The following is a 20,616-nucleotide window of genomic DNA, read 5'->3' as shown; positions in this document are numbered from 1 at the left end:
GATATCCAACAATAATAATAATGCATTCGTCGACCAGTTCGAACCTGTTGTAGATCTGATTACATACGATGTGAACCCCGATACCGGCCCATGATGACTCACCCACCCACCGCACACGGCGGGGCAAAAGAGAATGCGGGATGAACGGAATTGAACATCTTCTTCCATTATTCTCATCAATCATTCTTCACAATGGCTCCGATTGCTGGTTCCAAGGTTCTGCTGCTGGGCTCGGGTTTCGGTATGCTCTGACGGCCCCAATTGACTGTTCCACATTGGTATATACTAACTTGTTGCAGTCACCAAGCCTACCGTCGAGGTTCTGAGCAAGGCCGACGTCCAGGTTACCGTTGCCTGCCGAACCCTTGAGAGCGCCCAGAAGCTGTGCGAGGGCTTCAAGAACACCAAGGCCATTTCCCTGGATGTGTCCGACGATGCCGCTCTCGACGCTGCCTTGTCCCAGAATGACCTGGCTATTTCCTTGATCCCCTACACCTTCCACGCCTTGGTCATCAAGTCGGCCATTCGTACCAAGAAGCATGTGGTCACAACTTCATACGTCAGCCCGGCGATGATGGAATTGGACGAGGAGTGTAAGAAAGCCGGCATTACGGTGATGAACGAGATTGGTCTGGATCCTGGCCTCGACCACCTGTACGCCGTCAAGACCATCTCGGAGGTTCACGCCGCCGGGGGCAAGATCACGGGCTTCGTGTCCTTCTGCGGTGGTCTCCCTGCCCCCGAGTGCTCGGACAACCCGCTCGGCTACAAGTTCTCTTGGTCCAGCCGCGGCGTGCTCCTGGCCCTGCGCAACGCCGCCAAGATCTACCAGGACGGCAAGCTAGTCAGCATCGACGGGCCGGATCTCATGGCTACTGCCAAGCCGTACTTTATCTACCCCGGATTCGCCTTCGTCGGGTACCCCAACCGCGACTCGACCCCCTTCCGCGAGAAGTACGATATCCCCGAGGCTCAGACCGTCATCCGCGGCACGCTGCGCTACCAGGGTTTCCCTGAGATGATCAAGGTGCTGGTCGACACAGGCTTCCTCAGCGACGAGGCCAACCCCGTCTTCGACAAGCCCATCGCCTGGAAGGAGGCAACCAAGGCCCTACTCGGCGCCACCTCCGCCAGCGAGCAAGATCTGCAGTGGGCTGTGGCCTCCAAGACGGCCTTCCCCAGCAACGACGAGCGCAACCGCCTCCTATCCGGTCTGCGCTGGATCGGCCTCTTCTCCGACGAGCCTATCATCCCGCGCGGCAACCCGCTCGATACCCTCTGCGCTACCCTCGAGAAGAAGATGCAGTATGGGCCCGAGGAGCGCGATCTCGTCATGCTGCAGCACAAGTTCGAGATCGAGAACAAGGATGGCTCGAAGGAGACTCGCACTTCGACTTTGTGCGACTACGGCAACCCCGCTGGGTACTCGGCGATGGCTCGCCTTGTCGGTATTCCTTGCGGTGTGGCTGTTAAGCAGGTTCTTGATGGGACTATCTCCAAGAAGGGTGTCCTTGCGCCGATGACTATGGACATCTGTGCTCCTCTTATCAAGACTCTGAAGGAGGAGTATGGCATTGAGCTGATTGAGCGCACTCTGTAACTGTCAAAAAACCCATAGAATAGGGAGTAGTGATATACAAAAGAGAATGAATCACAAGATCACATTTAACTATGGTCGTCTTGTAAGAAAACGGGTTCTGTGCATTGTTTGCCCAATAATCTACATAACTGCCTGACCTCAGTCGAACAACAAAATCTTGTCCGGTTGAGAAGACCTCTCGGAATCTATACTTTAGTTGGTACACCATTAGGAACAGGTTGGGTTCGGAAAGCTGGTGCGATAACTGGAGAGTGGGCTTATGACAGATGAGCTAGGAAGCTTCAGCGGGAGGTCCTGAGGAAACTAGGCTATGTTAAGCAGGCCATGGGCTAAGTAAAGCCACTAAGCGGCACCGGTACATGTGGAGAGATATCTTAACTATCCTTGAAACATTCTTTCTTCTTGTCTTCATTATCATAAATCACTTTCTTCTATCGTAGCAGCATTGGACCCGTGACCCGGTCCAATGAAGGTTATTGTTATTGCAGACAGGCCAACAAACAACTGCATAGGAAAACAAAAATACAACTCCGGTCAAAAACCAAGCAAAGAGCCGGAATCTGTGGATGAGGATCCGTGTGCGTGTTTGCTATATGTCTTTCTTTCACCCAAGGGAAAGAGACAGCAAGATGGTTGGGGGGTGATGTATGTCGATCTCTGCGACATATGGGTGAGGGAGGGAATGTGGGTAAATGAGTCCGTCTAATACTCTTTGTCTTTGGTTTTTGTATGAAAGAAAGAAAAGACACCAAGTCATGCAGCCAGTAAGAGCTTGCGGAGTCGATCAGAGAATAGTGCCAAACCTATGCCAAGGAAGAGAACGATAAACGTTAGCAACGAGGACCAAGACGAGAAACTGGATGATGCAGTGGATCTGGAAGAAAAAGGCTCGTATTGGCAAAGAGCCGGATGGAACATGGGCAGGGAAGGAAGGAAGGAAGACGTACCCAAAAGTCTGCTTCATGCTGCGGACATAGTACATGTCCCAGTTCTGCTTCGTGACATCCTCCTGGCCAACGGGGACTCCAGACCAAGTGACGCGCATCTGGGTAACGCCATCGACATCGTTCTGGTCAAAGTGAATCTCCAAGGTACTGTAGTGGTCCGCAGGCCACTGAGCCAGACGCCACTTCTGCACCAGATGCTTGGGGGCTCCAGCTTCACGAACTCGCCGGTGACGTTTCCGTCAAAAATCGCGAACTTGCCGCCGGCCTTGGCGCCCTCGAACTGGCGCGGCGGGCTCCGCGTGAACGCAGCAATGCGCTGCGGGTCCGTGAAAGTGTTGTACAGCTCCTCGGCGGTGGTGCGGAACTCGTCGGATGCCGTCACGGTCGTGGTGTTGACGGTGGCTTTGCCGGTGGTCGAGGTGGTTGTCTGGCCGGTGCTGCCGGCGGACTCCTTGGTCGACTGCGGGTGGACCCTTGCGGCGGCGAACCCGCTGGATGGGTTGACGCCAGGAGCGTGTTGCAGGTCCTTGCCGTGCTCGGTAATCAGGGCTGGGCCGAGTTTGGCCAGCGCCTGGCGCAGCTGGGGCACAATTTTAGAGCGCACCAGGTCCTTGACTGGCTGCTTGGAGGAGGCGTCGGCGTGGTTCTCGATCTCGAACTTATCTTCAAGTCAACAATAATCCGGCGAGAGGATTTTAGGGGGAAACATACGACAAACTCATCTTCCTCGGTGTCGTGGGCTACCTCGGGGATGCTAATGGAGCCGGTCACCTCTTCGGCATCGGTGGTCTTGCCTATTGGAATACCTTATTTTAGCTGCCTTGAAGAAAAAACACAAAAACAGCATTGAAATTTGAGTCTACAAACCTGAATATTCTAGTTGCAACTTGACGTCGAACAGGGTGATGACCTTGCCCTTGCGCTGGCTGACATCTACGTCGCCATCCATCGACACCACACGCTCTACTTTGGCCGTCACGCCTCCCTCCTCGGCTGTGATGCAGCACAGGTTCTGCTTCAGGTAATCCTTGGCCCAGCCCGAGGCATCCTTGTTCACCCAGTGCCAGTTATTGGGGTTGTGAAGAACCATGATGATATGATGAAGACAGTTTCTCCTCCGTTGGTTAAATCGGCGGCGTCCAGCTAAATTTCTATAAATCACACAAATCACGCGTTAGCAATGATGTTTTTTCTGTGTTTTCTCGGTAACCGAAAAAAAAAGTGGAATTCACGCGAATGCCACCAGGATCAGGACCAGAAGCGTATTTCCGGACGTAAAAGCTATTCAGCAGTGAAGACGGAGCGAATCCATCAATCTCAGACTGGTGCCAGCTGGTATCTCATCATCTGGGGCAGGCAATTGGTCCCAAGGCCAACCCGAAGGATCGGCCGAGGAGATTGCCGGCAAGGATTGAGTGTGGGAGACGAAAAGAAAGAACAAAACTGAGAGAACTTACAATTTCAGGTTAGTTGAAGAAAGAAAGTCGGGTCAATTGGAGTAAAAAGGGGGGAGAATGCCCTGGAGGGGAGAAAAGAGACAGAGAGAGAAAGGAAGAGAAGGTCTTGGGTGATCGCCACAGAAGACTCTAGAAAGGCCGTCACGTGACCTATATTGATCTAGGAAGCCCGAAGGAGGGAAGCGAACGTGGTGGGATATCGTAGCGGAAAAACCAACAAATTAAAGACATGACGGCATAATACTCGCAGCTACTCCTGCTCCAACTGCTCCATATCCTCCCATCCATCCTCCACCTCCAATTGTTCGCGGACGCGCGCTCGCAGCCCTTGGATCTGGCTGCCCAGCGCCTCCGCCCATTGTCCCTCCACAGTAGCAACTTTATCCTTGAGGTCGGTAGTGAGTGTCAGTTCTTCCTCCGAACTAGTATTCTGCATCTCCCGCTGGATATCCTCAGCCGTATCGCCATGCTGGTAGCGCTCTGCCTCCACGAGATTGCGGTTCGCTCGCATGACAGCTGAGCGCACCTCGTGCAGGAGACAAAGCAGATTCGTCTGCGACTCGATGTATTGGTAGCTTGATTTCTCTGCATGGGACAGCAGCGAGTAGAGGTATTGTAGCGGATGGGCATGGTAGCTCGGGTTCTCCGCGTACTCGGTTGTGGGGATTTGAACCTGGAAGCCTCCCAGACGCTCGGGCACCTGCTGCACTAGAGCAACAAGGGACGGCGCAATGTCCCAGAATGCAGAGAGCTGCACTTCCACGCCACGCACGACGTTCTGCTCGATAGTATCAAGGAAGGTCTCGAAGCGGTCAACGGCCGCGGTCTCGTACTCGACTTTTCGGTTGAGGGCGTCTTGGGAGAAAAACGCCTGCGTCTCACGGATCTTGTCTTCGTTGTTGTTTTGTTTGTATGGCAGTAGCGCAACAGCCTTGTACTTCTCGTCGCGGTCGCTGACCAGATCGTATGCTTCGCGGTGGAGCTGTTCCCGGGCTTCGAACAGCCATTTCAGCTGCGTCAGTTTCTCCAGGAGCTCGGGCTTTTCGTCGCCTTCTCCTTGCGTCTGGTCGGGAGTTTCGTGCTGCGCATCGTCGAATAGCTTGCTACTGAGCTCGTTGATGCAGGCTGTCGCTCGGGCGATACGGTCCGTGAGGATCGTGTGCATCGGGTTGAGCACAATATCTTGATACATATCCAGCTGGCGCTTCTCCAGTTCTCGTTCGCGCTTGTTGTCCTCGACAATCATAGCCGCCTCAGCCTCTGCAGCCTCTGCAAATGTAAGACTGCCCGCCTGGATCTGGCCCTGTATGTTTGACTTGAACTGGCGATGGGCATTCTTGACTTGATCCTGATGCTCCTGGATCATCTTTTCGACATCGACCTGGTATCGCTGTCTGGTGGACTTGATTTCTGAGAGGTCGGTGACCGAGCGTACCGTGGTTCGATAACTGACAAGATCTGGGTGACTATTGTTCACGGCAGGATGATGGCGTGGATATGGTGGAGGGAGAGTAACCAGGCGCGAGATATCAAGTCTCTGGCTTCCCGTCGGTCGTCCACTATAATTCCCGGGCTGTTGTTCATGCCAGTCAGCCTTTTCAGGAGGATATTCATCAGGCCCATAAGCAGCATTGCTGTGGCCCGTGTAGTTTGCCCCTGCATCATCTGGTTTCGAAGGAGTCAATTCCGAATCCCACTGCATAGCCTCGAGAGGCAAGCCCATGTACTTGGACTCGCGTTTGGATCTCTGCACTTTTCTCTCGTTTCCTTCGCCGCTGCTAGATCCAGTCTTCGATTCCCACCAGCGACTAGGCGCGCGGCCCCTGGAGCTCATTTCATCATTGCTCATACTGACAATTGGTGACAAGCACGGTTGGTAGTTATTCCACCACGCTGATTCAGGCCGTCCAGCTCGGTTGGGCGGGATCTCCAATACGGGCGTTGGCTTGGGAGGCTGGCGCGCAGGCGGCGGTACTTCGAAGAGCTGTCTTCGCACCTCATCTATATCCACCGCCTCAGATTCCCAAACTCTGGCGTACCGCTGGCGTCGAATTTGGGACTCGGCAAGAATGAATTCAGAAAAGATCTTTAGAGCCCCCGCTTCGTCTGAGGCATGGGCCTCTTTCTCGACGCAGGCCTTGTATCGTTCTAACGCATCGTTCACAAAGCTAGTATCTTGCTTGATAATTGATTCCAATGACGAGGTCTGGCGCGGTGATTGTTGAGTGATAGGCCGACGAGGCGAAAGGGGCATCATCATCGAGACAGCATCATTGGGCAAATGCAGAATATGAGAAACCGGGCGATCCTCTGCTCCTCGAGATGGCGCACGGGAACGCGGTTGTGCCTCATTGGCAGAATTGAGAGGAGGCGTTGGTAGAGCTTTTGGAGGTAATGACTGAGGCGCTGCCTTCTGGTACGATGATGATGAACCTTCGCCGCCTGGTGAAAATGGAGGTGTATGCGCAAACGCAGCAGTTGGTCCTGCAGATTTCGGCTCCCGTTTGGGAGTAGAGTGGGACGACTGATCAGAGAAGAGGCCGGTGGAGGATGCTCGAGACCGCGATTCAGTCTGCTGCCCTTCCGAGCCAAGGCTGCGAGTGCTTAGCGGTGTGAATCTGGACGATGATTTCGGATGTCGAGTCTGATTTGGGCTTCCACTCGGCTCCGGGAGAACGAGATCAGACGGTCTGATCTGATCCAGGGCGTCCGACCACGGATTGCCGCTGGAGGATACGGCGCTGGATATATCAATGCTTTGGCTTTGTCGGTGACGCCGCTCAATCCGTCGTTCACGAATACCCTTGACGCTCGAGTCGCGGATTGCCGGGCTGCGGAAAAGACCACCACTACCGGGTGTCCGTTGAGACTGTTGTGCCGACTCGCTCGAGTCTGGGTGATCTGTCTGCTCCGGCAACCGAACAGCTCTTGCGGTGTCAATATACAAGGGCTCCTTGTCCCTGTCTGGTCGATTGTTGATATACTCCTCATCCACCCAGTTGGCCGGCGTTGGCGGAATACTTCCCAATCCCGTTCCTAACATCGGCGGTGGTCGAGCTCTGGCCCTCACGGAAGCCTGTGGCGTTCTAGCAGACGACTCTGAGGAGCCACTCACGCTGACCGACCTCGCAGTCGGCGGTGGGCCGGGGGGTGGTGGCGGCAGTGGCATCCCAGGTCCCCAACCACTGTTCGAGGGAGACTCGTTTCTGGTCTGGCTTGCGGACCGCGAAGAACCAGCACTGCTCACCACCGCACCAGCAGAAGCAGCTCTTCGAGACGCAGGGGGACGTATTGCCGGATCTTGTTGGCTCACTGGTCCCGTTGGAGCATGGCTCCGTAATGATGGTGAAGGTTGAGCCTGTTCGTACTGAGCAGCTGAGATTGGCTGTCTAGACATGTGGTTGGATGCGGCAGAATTGTATGGCACAGGCACACTCTGATACGCTTCGACCCGACTATGGGAGATTGATCTATTATTTCCTTGTGGAGGTGGCGGAGGCAATGATTGACGATGGGAGTCGGCATCGGTCATTTGAACCATCGACAGTGGACGGGGCCGAAGAGCAGACCGCCGTTGGTAGTCCGGCGTCAATTCGATGTTGGCTTCTCTCAATTGATTCTGCGCTGGCGATGCTGCCGGAGACGGTGTTGCAAAGTTGGGTTGCCCGTAAGAATCCTGTGACATTCGGTTTTGGTTGCTTGGGGGTGAGTACGGCGGAGGAGGGGGTGATAATGACATCTCTATGAGGATTCTGTTAGTCTCCATTTTGTTGTATGTATACGAGTGTGGAAAAGACGGACCTGTGTGAGTATGCTGCTGTGGCACTATGCGCACCATGTTGTTCATAGGGGGATATGCACCCTGTGCCGAAGCACCACCCACAGGCCCCCAGTCTCGAGGATTATAGGGGACATTGTATGTCGCCGCGTGTCGGGAAGACATTGAAGATGATGACGCAGACCTAGCGTTTCCGGGCGATGAAACGGAGGGCGACTGGCCCTGCAGGAGCGTGAAAGGGCTGGAGAGAGAAGTCGACGACAAGGGAGTCGGGAGGGCACTGTGACCCTGGAATTGAGAGCCACTCAATGCCGTCGTCAATAAAGGTGGCTGAACAGCGTGTTCCCGACGATTCGAGGACCGCTGCGTACTAGAACTGGCAGCTGTCGACGACCAGCCGTGGGAGTGGTGGGAGTTCAACGGCTGCTCGTCGCCTGCATGATTTGAAGCCAGCCAGCTAAGTACAATAATAGGTAGGTCATCAGTACATTTAGATTAGTTAGTCCAGAATAATAGGTCAGCACACCTATTCATATTGAGTGCATCCCTCAGAAGGAGGCCGCGCAAGCCGAGGCCATGGTTGCCGCTGGGGAAGCCAAAAAGAAGAATCCCGACAGCAAAGAGCGGCGCAAAGAAGAAAGGGAAAAAAAGAGCTATTGGCAATTTCCGAATAATACGAGAGGCACGGCACGGGTTTCTATTATTCGCATCAGCTCTTGGCGCACGCGGCGCGCGGAGAGCAAGCCTGTACTGGGAAAGCGAAGTGTACCCTAACGGGCTATAGGGCGAGTTAGTGGGGGCTCAAATGGAGATAGGAACACAACCACATGTCCATTTGAGGGGTCTGAGCAGCTATATTTGGAACAACAAAACTTTCCCATAGTCCTCAGACGCGGCCAGGTGGAGGGTCGGGGGCCGTGATATGCAACTTGGGAATTCTCATCACACACCGCGCCGGGCCCGGCGCCTATCGTCTACGCTGAGAGGTCCAACGCCGGTGTCCCCGCATCAAAGCACATCGAATAGCGATCAGCACCAGGGCCGGATTTAGCAGGGGTAATTAATTTCTGGACAGACCAGGGGGTAGTTGGCACTAAACTACGCCCACCCTGACTGTCGGGCCAGGGACTCGGTGTGAACGGCCAGTCTACAGTTTCTTCGCTTCAAATGCCAGGAACGAATAGGGATGATGGAAATTGTATTGTTTTAGAAGTGATAATCATACTCTCCACCTACAATAGACTTGCAGCTCGGCTAATCAGGATCAAAGCCTGCTGAGATACGAGTTGTAACCTAAACACTTTGGCAAGAATGTCAGTACTCGACACACTAACATATGCGATCGGCAAAAAGCAGTAAAATGAGGGGTGTCAGATAAATGCCTTGTCACAGGCGGTGGTCATCAATTAAAAATTCCTTATGTTGACCGTCGTGATAATATTGAATGTGATTCATCATGGTATGAGGGGGGAGTAAAACCAGCAGAGGGGGAAAAATCAAAACTCACATTAGTGGTAGAAAACAAAGCATATAAGCCTCGTATCAAAGATCTCTATTCATAACCGGTCAGCATCGAGAACTGACTGGACGTTGCAGACACAGGCAGGAGACTCGGGACTGATCAGTCATGACATGTATCGTCTTCGCCGACTGACGTCGGCTAGGACATATGCTTGTCTTTTTGTTGTGTCGATTCATCACGGAAAGATGGAGCCAAAGGAAAGAAAGGACAAGGTCCAACGTACATCTACTTTATAGCATATCTGTAGCAGATTGTCAGCACATGTCATGACAACCGCAATGATGAGAAATTTTCAAAAAAAATAAATGATTCAGGAAAGCATGAATGGTATTAAAAAGAAGGTTGTCTGCATCGAAAACTCGGATAAGACTCGTCATCTAGGGTAATCATCATAAAAGGTGGATGAAATAAAGAAAACAATAAGAAAAAAAAACGCTTACCGTTTGCCCTCGGGGTCTACTATATCTGGGCTGAGATGAGGAACATACTGCCAATCGGAAAGGTCAGTGACTAGTCACATAACCATTTCTCTCTCAAGACCATGAATATCTTGGGGTTGTCTCAGTGGGCGAGGTTTTCTAGGCCTGCCACAAAAAGGGCATATCCATCACGACCGGACGTTGTCCGTCGGAGCCCAGTGCCGCTTCATCTTTGGACGGGTTGAGGATGCGATGATGATGAAATGTTGTTTTGGCTTACCACTCAAAAGCCTCAAGTTCCTAATGGAAATCTTCGCAACGGTTAGCACACGATGCGACAACAAGAGATTGTGTGACAAGATTCAGGTTGAGGTAGAGAGATCAGTTAAGCCATTGGTTATCGTCAACGGCCCGAAAGCCTTGGACGGTAATTTCCAGCGTATATATTAAAAGCGTTCATCATGTAGAATGGGGGGATATGGGAATGATGGGAAGGTGGTCAACTCACGATTTACAAAATTGCCTGGATGCATTATAATAGCATGGGAAGATTAGGTTAGTCCTAGAAGAGCGGGTTAGCTCTGAGCATTGACAGGCAATGTGTGGGTTTTCCAAGGAGAAAGTGCGAGAGTGACAAGCTCAGCCTGACGTGCAAATAACAGAAGTTTCATTCCCCGGAGGGTCAAAGACTCTAGTTTGAAATGGTTATGGGTATCATCATGTTGCTGGGAGGGGGATGGAGGAAGGAAAAGCAGTTGGAACTTACCATAAAATCAAGATATAATGAGAGTTGTCATGTTGAGTGGAAGAGAAGCGAAAACAGAAAAATCAACTTTTTCAAGCTCCCGCCCCGGAACTACATTTTGCCGAGACTAACCCAATCCCGCCCAGCGTTGACACCTAAATGGCCAGGTAAAAAGTTACCTAATAACGAGAGACTCACATGACCCTGTTGCAGACTGGAGGGATTTCATTCTTCCGCGTCGATCCCGACACTCGGGAAGAGTAAGAGACGAAGGATCGAGATTCCGAATAGTAGAGGTGGGAAAAAGAACTTCACAGTTGTCGATATGAGACAGGTCTGGAAATATTGATATCTAAGATAAATCAGACGATCTAGATGACTCTCATATATTACTGTTCTCTCTCCTGTCACTACATTCCCATCATCGAGCGCGACCCACGGGCATTCCCGGTCCACCGGGAAGAAGAAAAACCGGCCGAGGGTCAGGCGGCGGGGAATGACGAAAACCAACGATACCCGGGCTGAGGTCACTGCCCCGCTGCCCGACTATGGCGGGTGACCAGCTTCCAAGTACTTTCATGAGTGCCCCGTGACGTTTAGAGATCCACGACCATCCTTGATCAGTTCCATATAGATCCATTCTTTCCCGACACCCTGAGCCGAGACAAAACTTCTTTCTTCTTCCTCAACATTTCTCTTTCTCCTTCCTCACCATATCTCTTTCTCCCTTCTCACCCATATCATTTCCCGATTAATTCCAAAATGGCCGGCAATGGCAACGGAGCGCCTCCTGTAGGCCAAGAGAATATCAACACCGACATCGTCACACTCACTCGCTTCTTCACCGAAGAGCAGACCAAGTACCCCGAAGCCTCCGGTGATTTCACGTATGTCCCAGCACCAGCTCCCCTACCCCGGCAAATCGCAACTAACCAGTCCATAAACAGACTCCTGTGCCATGCCCTGCAGTTCTCCTTCAAGTCGATCGCCTACTACATCCGGCGCGCGTCGCTGATCAACCTGACGGGTCTAGCCGGCTCGTCCAACACCACAGGCGACGACCAGAAGAAGCTAGACGTGATCGGTAATGACATTTTCATTTCGGCCATGCGTGGCTCCGGGAAATGCCGCATCCTAGTCTCGGAAGAAGAAGAAGAGGTGATCCGGTTCGACGAGCACCCGAACGCGCGCTACGCCGTAGTCTGCGATCCGATCGATGGGTCGTCCAACCTCGACGCCGGTGTGTCTGTGGGCACCATCTTCGGCGTCTTCCAGCTGCCAGACTCCGTGCTGGGTCCCGGCAAGTCCGTGGGCCCGGAGGTGCTGCTCAGCCCGGGCACTGAGCTCGTCGCCTCGGGATTCACCATGTACGGCGCCTCGGCGCAGCTGGTGATCACCATGCGTGGCGGCGGCGTCAATGGCTTCACGCTCGAGAACTCGCTGGGCGAGTTCATCCTCACACACCCCAACATGCAGCTCCCCGCCAAGCGCTCCATCTACTCCGTCAACGAGGGGAACAGCATGTACTGGGACGAGTGGTGCCAGAAGTACTTCCACAGCCTCAAGTTCGGGGGCGAGAAGCCGTACAGCGCGAGGTATATTGGCAGCATGGTGGCGGATGCTTATCGGACTCTGCTGTACGGTGGTATCTTCGCCTACCCGGCGGACTCGAAGAGCCCCAAGGGCAAGCTGCGCATTCTGTACGAGTGTGCGCCCATGGCCATGGTGTTCGAGAACGCTGGCGGTTTGGCGGTCAACTCGCGCATGGAGCGGCTGATGGAGGTTGTTCCGGAGCACATCCACGATCGGAGCGGTGTCTTCCTTGGATCCAAGGATGAGGTCCAGAAGGTTATCGATATGTACAACAAGTACCATAAATAAGCGCCTGGCAGTTTTTGTCTGCTTGAATGAATCATAACTGCTGGACGGAGATGGTGTTCCTATGCTTGATGATTCCACGACAACCTCTTCAACTCGCGGTCTTTTCCTGCATTTTTGCTGAAAATGTAGGACCTGGCCTGCGGTGTATGATCTGTACCTCATCATGGAAATGAAAATGAAAAAAAAAAATGCAAGAAAAAAAACATTAATATGTTCCTGCCGTTCCCTGATCGTAGGAAGACGATAGTACCGTTTTGGAGACATCCACTAGAGATCCTAACATCGGAAACGATAAAAACAATATGTTTATTCTAGACTTTCTTACAGTACACAGAGAAAGAAAATAACCGGGCGAATAAGGGAAGGAATCCCGCCGGGATGCCAAGAGCAATAGATGAATAGAGACATCAGAAAACACAGAGCTCCCTATCTAATCGACAGGGTCTTCCTCCAATAGCGTCTTGAAACTGAACGGCATGAAGGGAATACCTTCGCCCATGAAATGTTTCGACATGGCCTCGACCCAGTGCAGACGAAGAGAGTGGAGCATTGCACTCACACCCTCCATGACTATGAGAACAATCACTGAGAGCACGAACCACATGTAGAAAGTGATGATGATCATGATGACTCGCATGGTGGGGTTTTCCTGTTCGAAGGCGCCGCCGAGAGTCATGGTCCAGAGCACAATAGAGAGCTGCTGGTGCGCGAGAGACAAGGCCCAGAGACGGAGGTAGGAGGCAGTGTGGGAAATGCAGTTGAGACAGAATTCAATGGTGTGGATGACCTGGTGAATCATGACGTCGGCAAAATCGAACTCCTCATGTTCTTCGCCTTCGTTAATGTCTTGGGCAAGCATCGCCACGCCTTCTCCGTCGCTGGCCATGCTGTCACGGAAACCGCCGTCCATTTCGCCCTCATCTTCCAGTGCGCTGACCCGGGATTGTTCTCCAAGTCCCCGGTACCCTAGGGCACGAGCACGGTTGTGCTCCCAGCGGAGATAGAATGGCTTGTAGAAGAGCATCATTGGGACCTGGATAACGGCGACGAGTAGTAAGAGAGTTTGAACAACGGCCTGGCCGGAGTAGAGTTCTTCGTCGACCGTGCCAGGGCTCAAAAACATGAAGATAAGCATGTTGAGCAGACCGGGCGGATTCACGCCTTTCTCCGGCCAGTTCACGAACCATTTGTAGAGGATGGTCATGACGAGGTAGCCGAAGATAGACTGGAAGAAGAGCATGCCGGGGATAAAGTTGCCGATAATATCAACCTTGGACTTGAAATGCCGGGCATTGATGTATTGATAGCAAAGAGCATATGTCATCTGCAACCATCGGTTAGTCAAAGAGCGTACCAAGGAAAAAGGGGTTTACATACGTGAGACCAGCCAAGCACAATACTCATCTTCATCTTCATACTGTTCGAAAACAGCAGGCCATTCTCGGCCTCATGCCAATTCCAGTCCAGACCGATCGGGAAACGGTAACCACCTTTCAGCTTTGCCTCAACCAGTTCACCTTCCTTGAAGTCCTGGGGCCATTGCCACTGACTGGGGAAGAAGGTGAAAGGTTTGGAGAAGATATCGTTGTAGATGAAGCCGGTATACATCGCGAACAGGCCCATCATCAACATGATGTACCGCCCATAGAATGCCATGTACGATATCTCGTCAAGCTTGGTCCGCGCCAACTTCTTCTCCCAGAAAATCAGTGCGACGGCAGTCAATGTCATCAAAAACCCGTGACCGAAATCACCGAACATGATGGCAAACAGGAAAGGGAAGGTGACGACAGTGTACAAGCCGGGGTTGGCTTCAGAGTATTTCGGGATGCCGTAGGCGTTGACAATGGTCTGAAATGCTTCGGTGAACTTGTTCGTTCTGACGAAGGTGGGAGGTGTCTTGTTCGTTCGGATCTGATTGACAATGGTCGGGACAGTAAGGCCCGCCCGGTCGTTGACATCCTGGAGGGTAGACTTGATCAAAGCTAGCGAATTTGTGGGGCACCATGCCTCGGCGATCAGCGTCTTTCGAGCCTGGTCGTAGGAGAATTTGTTCAACGTGTCGTAAACGGCCTTCTCTTTCTTGACGACAATCATCCAAGCCGCGAGGGAACGCGCGATCTGGACGAGTTCTGCATCAAGAGTGTTTTTGGTGTTCCGCAGCACATTGCCCACGTCGCCCAAGCGGGTATTCACTTCGTGAATCTGATCGCGTCGGAGTTCGCTGTTCTCGTCGACACCGTACAGGGAAGCGCCGAGGGACTCGGAGATCTTGCGGATCTTAGCAAGGATGTTCTTGCCATGGGCAAAGATGACGAAAACGCTCTTGTGGATTTCCTCGTTGGTCGTCGGGTCGATAATAGGCTCCGGGATCTCCGACTGGTTCATGTAGAGGTTGCCGCGCAGAGTGCGCCAGAGGATGCGTTCAAAGGCACCAATTCGGTCGCGAGGAATGACGCCAGCAACAAAGCCAATGTTCATCTCGGAGAAACTCTGCTGACCCTGGGTATCGCCGTTGGCACCGCGGCCGCCTTCAACATCCCGCAGTAAAGGAGCTTCATCGTTGTCAAAGGACTGGCGGATGTCCTCGGTGTGGGTATGTGCCCGATCAAAGAAACCACCGGCCTCTCTCAGCACCCAGCGCCACTCCGTAAGCTCGACTTCCCGCTTCTTCAACGTCTCGTAGCTGTCATTGAGGGACGCGACTCGCTGTTCCAGGCTCTCGCTGCGTTCGGCCAACTCGTCAATTTCCGAGGCCAGGGGAGCCGCCAGGGTATCCGAAAATTCCGTGGAAGATCTCATGGGAATGGCAGCCTTGTCCATCTGAGTGTGGAAATAGCCTGAAAGGAGGTCAACAAGCGGTCCTCCAGCAAAGATGGAGTTATATCATACGCAGCTGCCTCTCGACATTGTCCAATCGACGAATCTCCTTGGTGAAAGTTCTCTGGAAAGCGTTGGTGTCCGGGTTAAGCTGGCAAGTATGGCAAGTCAGTGGGGGCGAGCCCAGGCAACATGAAGGGACAACCATGGACTCACATCTCTGAACTGGACTTGGCCAACTTCACCCAGGGCGCTGACGACCTCTCTTCCGATCTCGTTGGCAATATAGAGCTGGGTCAAGCTCATGTCCGCCGAGCGGAAGAAGGTATCACGCTTCGCCATGATGGTTCAGGAGGCTGCCTGTAGCCGTGTCCTTCCACCAGGGAGAGGGGGAAATAAGGGGGAAAAAAAGCTGAAAGGAACGACTTGAGAGTTGATACTTGGTAAAGAAGGGACACAGACGACTGAACGCCTCTGTTGTGAAGAGATCCCGCCAAAAACGTTACTCCGTGGTCAGTCTTTCGGGTCTGGTTGACCTGGCCGCATGTCTGGTCACGTGTGATCATGTGATCCTTAGATGACGTTGATCTCGACGAGTATACAGCAATACTGATATTAGTGGACGTTTAATATTTTCCGATGGTGGAAAGAGTATATACTGCACAGCCCCAAATTGATTATCTGCACTGGTTGGAAAATCAGGACAAATGTACCTTATTGAAAAAGAAATGCGACTTATCTGCTCAACATATGCAAAAGATAGAGACATTGTAGGGTGATTTGCATCTGAATTTACATTCAATCCATATCTACCAAACCGATAATCTAGACAATAATGGAACAGAAAAGAGGTGGGCTCATACGCCTCCTGAGCAGTACTACTAAGTAGACCAGCCGGAACGGGCATTAGGGCAAAGTCCTTTCTGCCCTGGGCGGGTCGAATAATAATTAATACCCCGCCGTGCGGCCACACTTCTCTCCTTCCTTTCTCTGATTTCCCTCAATTAATCACCTTTTGTTAACTCCCTCTACTCCTCCTTCTTGCTATTATTTTGAAGACAAGAATTTCCCCTACTAGAGCCACGATTGACCTCGATCACCTGGCCCGCACCACAATTATGACTAAGACAGATCAGCGAGGGCGGTAGAATTCTGCCAGCGGGAGTGGATATAATTCACTTTAAGGATTCCCCTGTGTCCTTCGGGACATTTGGTCAAATGAAAATATACAGAGAAGATTAGCATGGCCCCTGCACTAAGGATGACACGCTCAATCAAAGAGAAGCTACCAGTTTTTTTTTTCTTTACACGATGATATTTGAGGTAGGGTGTCATCGTCGCTTTTTTTGTATGTGGAATAGGCGAAGGTGGCGGCAGTTCGAATCGGAGATGGGTACCGTTATAGGTTTTTTTTTTTTTTTTTTTTTTTTTTTTTTTTGAAATCAATGACAGGAACCTCAGCTATGACATTACTTCCTCGTTACTATCTTACTCTGATGCATTGATCTGGCAAAGTATCAACATCTCTTCGACGAATCTTGTAGTAGTTCAATTCTGTACATGGCAACTATCAAATCCAACTACTCATATAATCATAGTTCGCGAAGAGAAAGAAGTGAGAAAAACAATCAATTGTTTCCCCAGTCACTCTCCCACGGCGGACCATACTCCGTGTTCAAAGACTGTATCCACGTCCACGACCCTTTGGACCCCTGCATCCAGTTAGTTGGCATGGGCCGAAACTCCAGCCCGCGCTGGATCTCATCGGCACGAAACTCCTTGGTATGGACGAAATAGATCTGCGACTGAGAGTTTTGCTCTAGTTCTTTGGAGTTTTCTTCCCACGTGGGATGCAGGTTGAGTTTGATCATTTGGTGTCCGTATGTCAGGGTCGAGAGATGGAGGCGTTTGAGCGGCGGAATCTTGCGGCTGACGAGGTGCTCGAAGATGGCATTCCATGCCTCTTCAGATGTGAGGCATATTTGGTTCATGGTGAGATCGGTGATCTGCGGGTGATTTGACAGGAACTGGAGAAGGGAGTCTCCGCTGGCGGTGATGCCTCGTAAACTACATTTTTGAAGTAAGGGAAGTCGGGTTTCTTTTGCGATGGATTCGAACATCCCATGGTAGAGAGTGACGGGGTGAAACAGTGTGTTGTAGAGGTGGATCTCGAGTGCTTTGAGATTCGGCGTGAAGCTCAGAAACCGCGCAAGTCCGCCAAAATCCTCCACCTCGAGGACTTGCTCTTCGCCCAGTGCTGCGATGGACGCCACGGCTGATGAAACCTCATGACATGCCAGGGGGGTGCGGGGCGGACGCTCCGTTGCTCCGGTTGGGACCTTGGTCGAGATACTAAGCGCAAGGTCCTCGACGGATTTGCCTGCGTCCTTGAAACCGGGCAGATCACGCATTGCACGGTTGGTGGCAATGTCGTATAGTGGGACACTGCAGCGCGGTGTCTTTTGGTATACGGTTAGAGCCTTCGGTGCTACACCACTCTGGGCAATAGCTTCTATAGTGATGCAGTAGACGCGCGCAGCGCGCATCCAGACCGGGTACCATTTGGCGCGGGAATTCTCGGTGTTCCTTGTCTCGTCACGGGCCTGGACTAGGATAGCCTCAAGGTCTATCCGGTCAAGCTGGCCGATATGTTTGAGACTAGTGGCCAGAGATTTAACTACCTCGTCATATGACCATTCATCTTGGCGTTGTTGCTGAGCGTGCAGCCATGCCAAATTGATATCGGCTTCAGCGAGCACTTCGCGGCTGCAACCCGAGGGAGTTGGACTGCCATCGGGTAAATTGTGGCCCCATGTATCTATAACTTTCCGCTGCCGGGTCTGATCATAGACCGTGGCCATAATTTTCAGGCTTTTGGCAGCGGGTCCTAGTTCAGGGTGCACGGCCAGCTGTCGAAATGATTGAAGACCCAATTTGGTCAGTTCAACTGTTTGATGGCTGACGAAGGTTTTAAACCTAAGGCCGGTGCATCTTGCACAGAGATTCTGGCTGCTCAGACGCAAAGCTTTGAGGGTGTCGAGGTCGAGATACTTCATGATCTCCTCCACACACTCCGGTGGCAGCGAGCTCAGGGTCAATGGTGCACCCCGAGCCATGGTTTGCAGACAATCGATTCTCCTAGGACTGGAGAGCTATCAACCTGGTAAGTAAGTGGAGTGAGTTCGTTTTCGCTTGATGCTTGTGTGCTGTTAGCACGTCAGGGCGGGGTTATCGTGGAGATATATATTGAAGCTGAGCACAAGGCCAAGCCACGAGCTAACTAGCGAACCACAAACCCCAGCCAAAGTACTTCTCAGACCGATGCTAGCTAGATGGAACTTGATCTCTCTAAATTTCCCATAACCCCACAATGCCAGATATTCTCCTTTCGCGGCATGTCCATATCGAAAAGCACCACCGTATCCCCCTCTGCCTCAACCTCATCGTAAACACGAAAGCCATTCTTCAGCAACACCTTCATACTCCCTACATTCTCCTTATTACAAGCAGCGAATAGCTTCTCCCCCTCAGCGCCAGCGCCAATAGTAGTAGTGTCCCGAGGTACAATTCTCTCAAGATTTGACCACGCTTCCACGAGACCCCCAACAGCCTCACTGGCATATCCCATCCCCCAGAAATCCGGATTCATCCCGAACCCCACGGATGGACTCGGGAGCAGAGAATTGATGCCCACTGCGCCGATAACCGTCTGGTCGGGGTCATCGGCTCGAATGCACGCGAAGAGGAACCGTCGACCTGTGGCGCCCGAGGCCTCTGGGTCTGTGAAGGTTTTGCTGGCGATGTAATCTTCGGTTTGTTTGATTTCTGTGTGAGGGACTTTGGGCCATCTGTATTAGGTGTTACTTTGTATTAGCAAGTGTATAGGTATAGATCAGTATTATCCGCCGGGGTATACGGGTGCGAACCCACGGAAGGCTCCGTGCTTACAAAAAATTAGCCACCTCTTGACGGCGTCGATATTCGAATATTGCAGGCGCATCGCTTTTCTGCGCGAGTCGTAGAATCAGGCGTTTTGTACGGACTGGGGTGATATCAGCGGGGATTATCACCCTCACGGGCTGAGCGGGATAGAAGCTCATTGGAAAGAGTTGTGGGGTGGAGGGGTAGGTATTTTCCCTCTGAAGGCGTGGATGAGGTTTAGACACCCTGGCCGATATGCCTTGGTCCGAGAAATCGTCAAGTTTATTGTATTTGACAGAGTTGCAAAGGAATAATTCTCAATCTCACCCTCGTTGACTCATAGGCCGTCAGCCCCATATCGGGCGCCTTGACTGGTGGTAGAGAGGCAAAAAGACGATGAGTGATAGGGTGTCTACGAATAGATTTGTTGAGATACTTAGAGGGAACAGTCTCTAGATCTATATTTTTGCTCATAATGGGAACTTGCCCCAGATCCATGTGAATGCATCTTGCAACCAAGTGCTCAGCATCTATATTCTGGCATAGTAACTATCCATTCCATCAAAGTATTTACCTAGAACCTCAACCCGTACCATATCATATCATACACCAAACCCACAACCATTGCGTAAACCGTTTTACCCTTCCAGCATCACCATTGAAAGAGTACGTACACACCGACAACAGTATAACCACCCTCGACGGCACTCACCAACCCAACAACTCACGCACCCCCCTCCCTCTTAGCATACTCATCCTCCATCCTCTCCTCATAGAGCCGATCAGCCTCCTCCTTGCTCATTGCGCGTTCACTCTCCGCATTCTGTGACGAATCGGACCCCGGTGCGCTGACGGTGCCGCCCGTCCCAGTCCCGAGCTGGCGACCGCTGCTGCTGTTGTTTCCGCTGGCGGAGAGTGTATCGAGAGAGGCGTAGCCTGCTGAGCCGGCTGGGCGCGCTGTTGAGTTGGCCTGGGTCTCCTTGTCGAGGTGGGAGGCTGTTGGGATGGGCATTTCGAATGGTGGAGAGGTAACGTCAAGCAAGATGAGTGACTGATGTTGCTGGGATGAGCTGTAGATTTAAATGTAGTAGTAGTGGTAGTAGTCGTGTGTGTATGTATCCTGGACTGGTAAAGTGGTGAGGTTATAAGGAGGTTGTTGAGTTGGGGTCGTCGCCACAGGTGGTGTGGCGACTGCGTTTAGAGTCACGTCATGCCAAAGCAGCCAGGTCTAGTTGCCACGCTGATTGTCAGTAGGAATGGAAAGTAGTTCTTTCAATGCGTGACCTGAATCGAATCTGTTGGACTGGAGGGCAGTGGTAATGTTATCGACGGGGCAGACTGGTGGACAGACACTTCGGGATATCATCAACAAGGGATAAGCAACCAGCTCTAGAGCAAGCTGACTGCTCTACACCAAACGCAGCAACCTGCCGCGTACGCAACAAGGGAAAGGAAAACCCTTTAATTCTACAACCAGGCTACACACTACAATGCTCAACTACCTACTCATCTCTTCTCCAACATCG

At 52.0% G+C, this 20,616-nt stretch overlaps 7 protein-coding genes across 7 annotated transcripts; 2 read left to right on the top strand and 5 right to left on the bottom strand.

The window, feature by feature from the left end:
• Positions 1–192: 192 nt before the first annotated feature.
• Positions 193–1,600, top strand: lys9 (saccharopine dehydrogenase (NADP+, L-glutamate-forming); the record flags this gene model as incomplete). Its single annotated transcript, XM_057198237.1, has 2 exons — positions 193–241; positions 300–1,600. 2 exons carry the CDS (start codon positions 193–195, stop codon positions 1,598–1,600), a joined length of 1,350 nt encoding a protein of 449 aa, XP_057051677.1.
• Positions 1,601–2,384: 784 nt separating this feature from the next.
• Positions 2,385–3,637, bottom strand: N7474_006826 (AHA1 family protein; the record flags this gene model as incomplete). The annotated part of the gene is made up of 4 exons (XM_057198236.1): positions 2,385–2,694; positions 2,739–3,205; positions 3,259–3,341; positions 3,415–3,637. The coding sequence occupies 4 exons, from the start codon at positions 3,635–3,637 to the stop codon at positions 2,385–2,387; spliced, it is 1,083 nt and encodes a 360-aa protein (XP_057051676.1).
• Positions 3,638–4,254: 617 nt separating this feature from the next.
• On the bottom strand, positions 4,255–8,316 carry N7474_006825 (uncharacterized protein; the record flags this gene model as incomplete). The annotated part of the gene is made up of 3 exons (XM_057198235.1): positions 4,255–7,745; positions 7,806–8,239; positions 8,309–8,316. 3 exons carry the CDS (start codon positions 8,314–8,316, stop codon positions 4,255–4,257), a joined length of 3,933 nt encoding a protein of 1,310 aa, XP_057051675.1.
• A 2,914-nt stretch (positions 8,317–11,230) lies between these two features.
• On the top strand, positions 11,231–12,349 carry fbp1 (fructose 1,6-bisphosphate 1-phosphatase; the record flags this gene model as incomplete). Its single annotated transcript, XM_057198234.1, has 1 exon — positions 11,231–12,349. The coding sequence occupies one exon, from the start codon at positions 11,231–11,233 to the stop codon at positions 12,347–12,349; it is 1,119 nt and encodes a 372-aa protein (XP_057051674.1).
• A 430-nt stretch (positions 12,350–12,779) lies between these two features.
• N7474_006823 (H(+)-transporting V0 sector ATPase subunit a) lies at positions 12,780–15,511 on the bottom strand (the record flags this gene model as incomplete). The annotated part of the gene is made up of 4 exons (XM_057198233.1): positions 12,780–13,673; positions 13,727–15,189; positions 15,242–15,320; positions 15,386–15,511. 4 exons carry the CDS (start codon positions 15,509–15,511, stop codon positions 12,780–12,782), a joined length of 2,562 nt encoding a protein of 853 aa, XP_057051673.1.
• Positions 15,512–16,797: 1,286 nt separating this feature from the next.
• On the bottom strand, positions 16,798–18,285 carry N7474_006822 (F-box protein; the record flags this gene model as incomplete). The annotated part of the gene is made up of 1 exon (XM_057198232.1): positions 16,798–18,285. One exon carries the CDS (start codon positions 18,283–18,285, stop codon positions 16,798–16,800), a length of 1,488 nt encoding a protein of 495 aa, XP_057051672.1.
• Positions 18,286–18,497: 212 nt separating this feature from the next.
• N7474_006821 (uncharacterized protein) lies at positions 18,498–20,102 on the bottom strand (the record flags this gene model as incomplete). The annotated part of the gene is made up of 2 exons (XM_057198231.1): positions 18,498–19,017; positions 19,819–20,102. 2 exons carry the CDS (start codon positions 20,100–20,102, stop codon positions 18,498–18,500), a joined length of 804 nt encoding a protein of 267 aa, XP_057051671.1.
• Between the last annotated feature and the right edge of the window lie 514 nt (positions 20,103–20,616).

This window comes from Penicillium riverlandense (assembly GCF_028828495.1).
Source record: "Penicillium riverlandense strain IBT 135883 chromosome Unknown utg000006l_segment0_segment0, whole genome shotgun sequence".
Lineage (NCBI taxonomy): Eukaryota > Fungi > Ascomycota > Eurotiomycetes > Eurotiales > Aspergillaceae > Penicillium > Penicillium riverlandense.
This window is presented reverse-complemented; position numbering and strand designations above follow the sequence as displayed.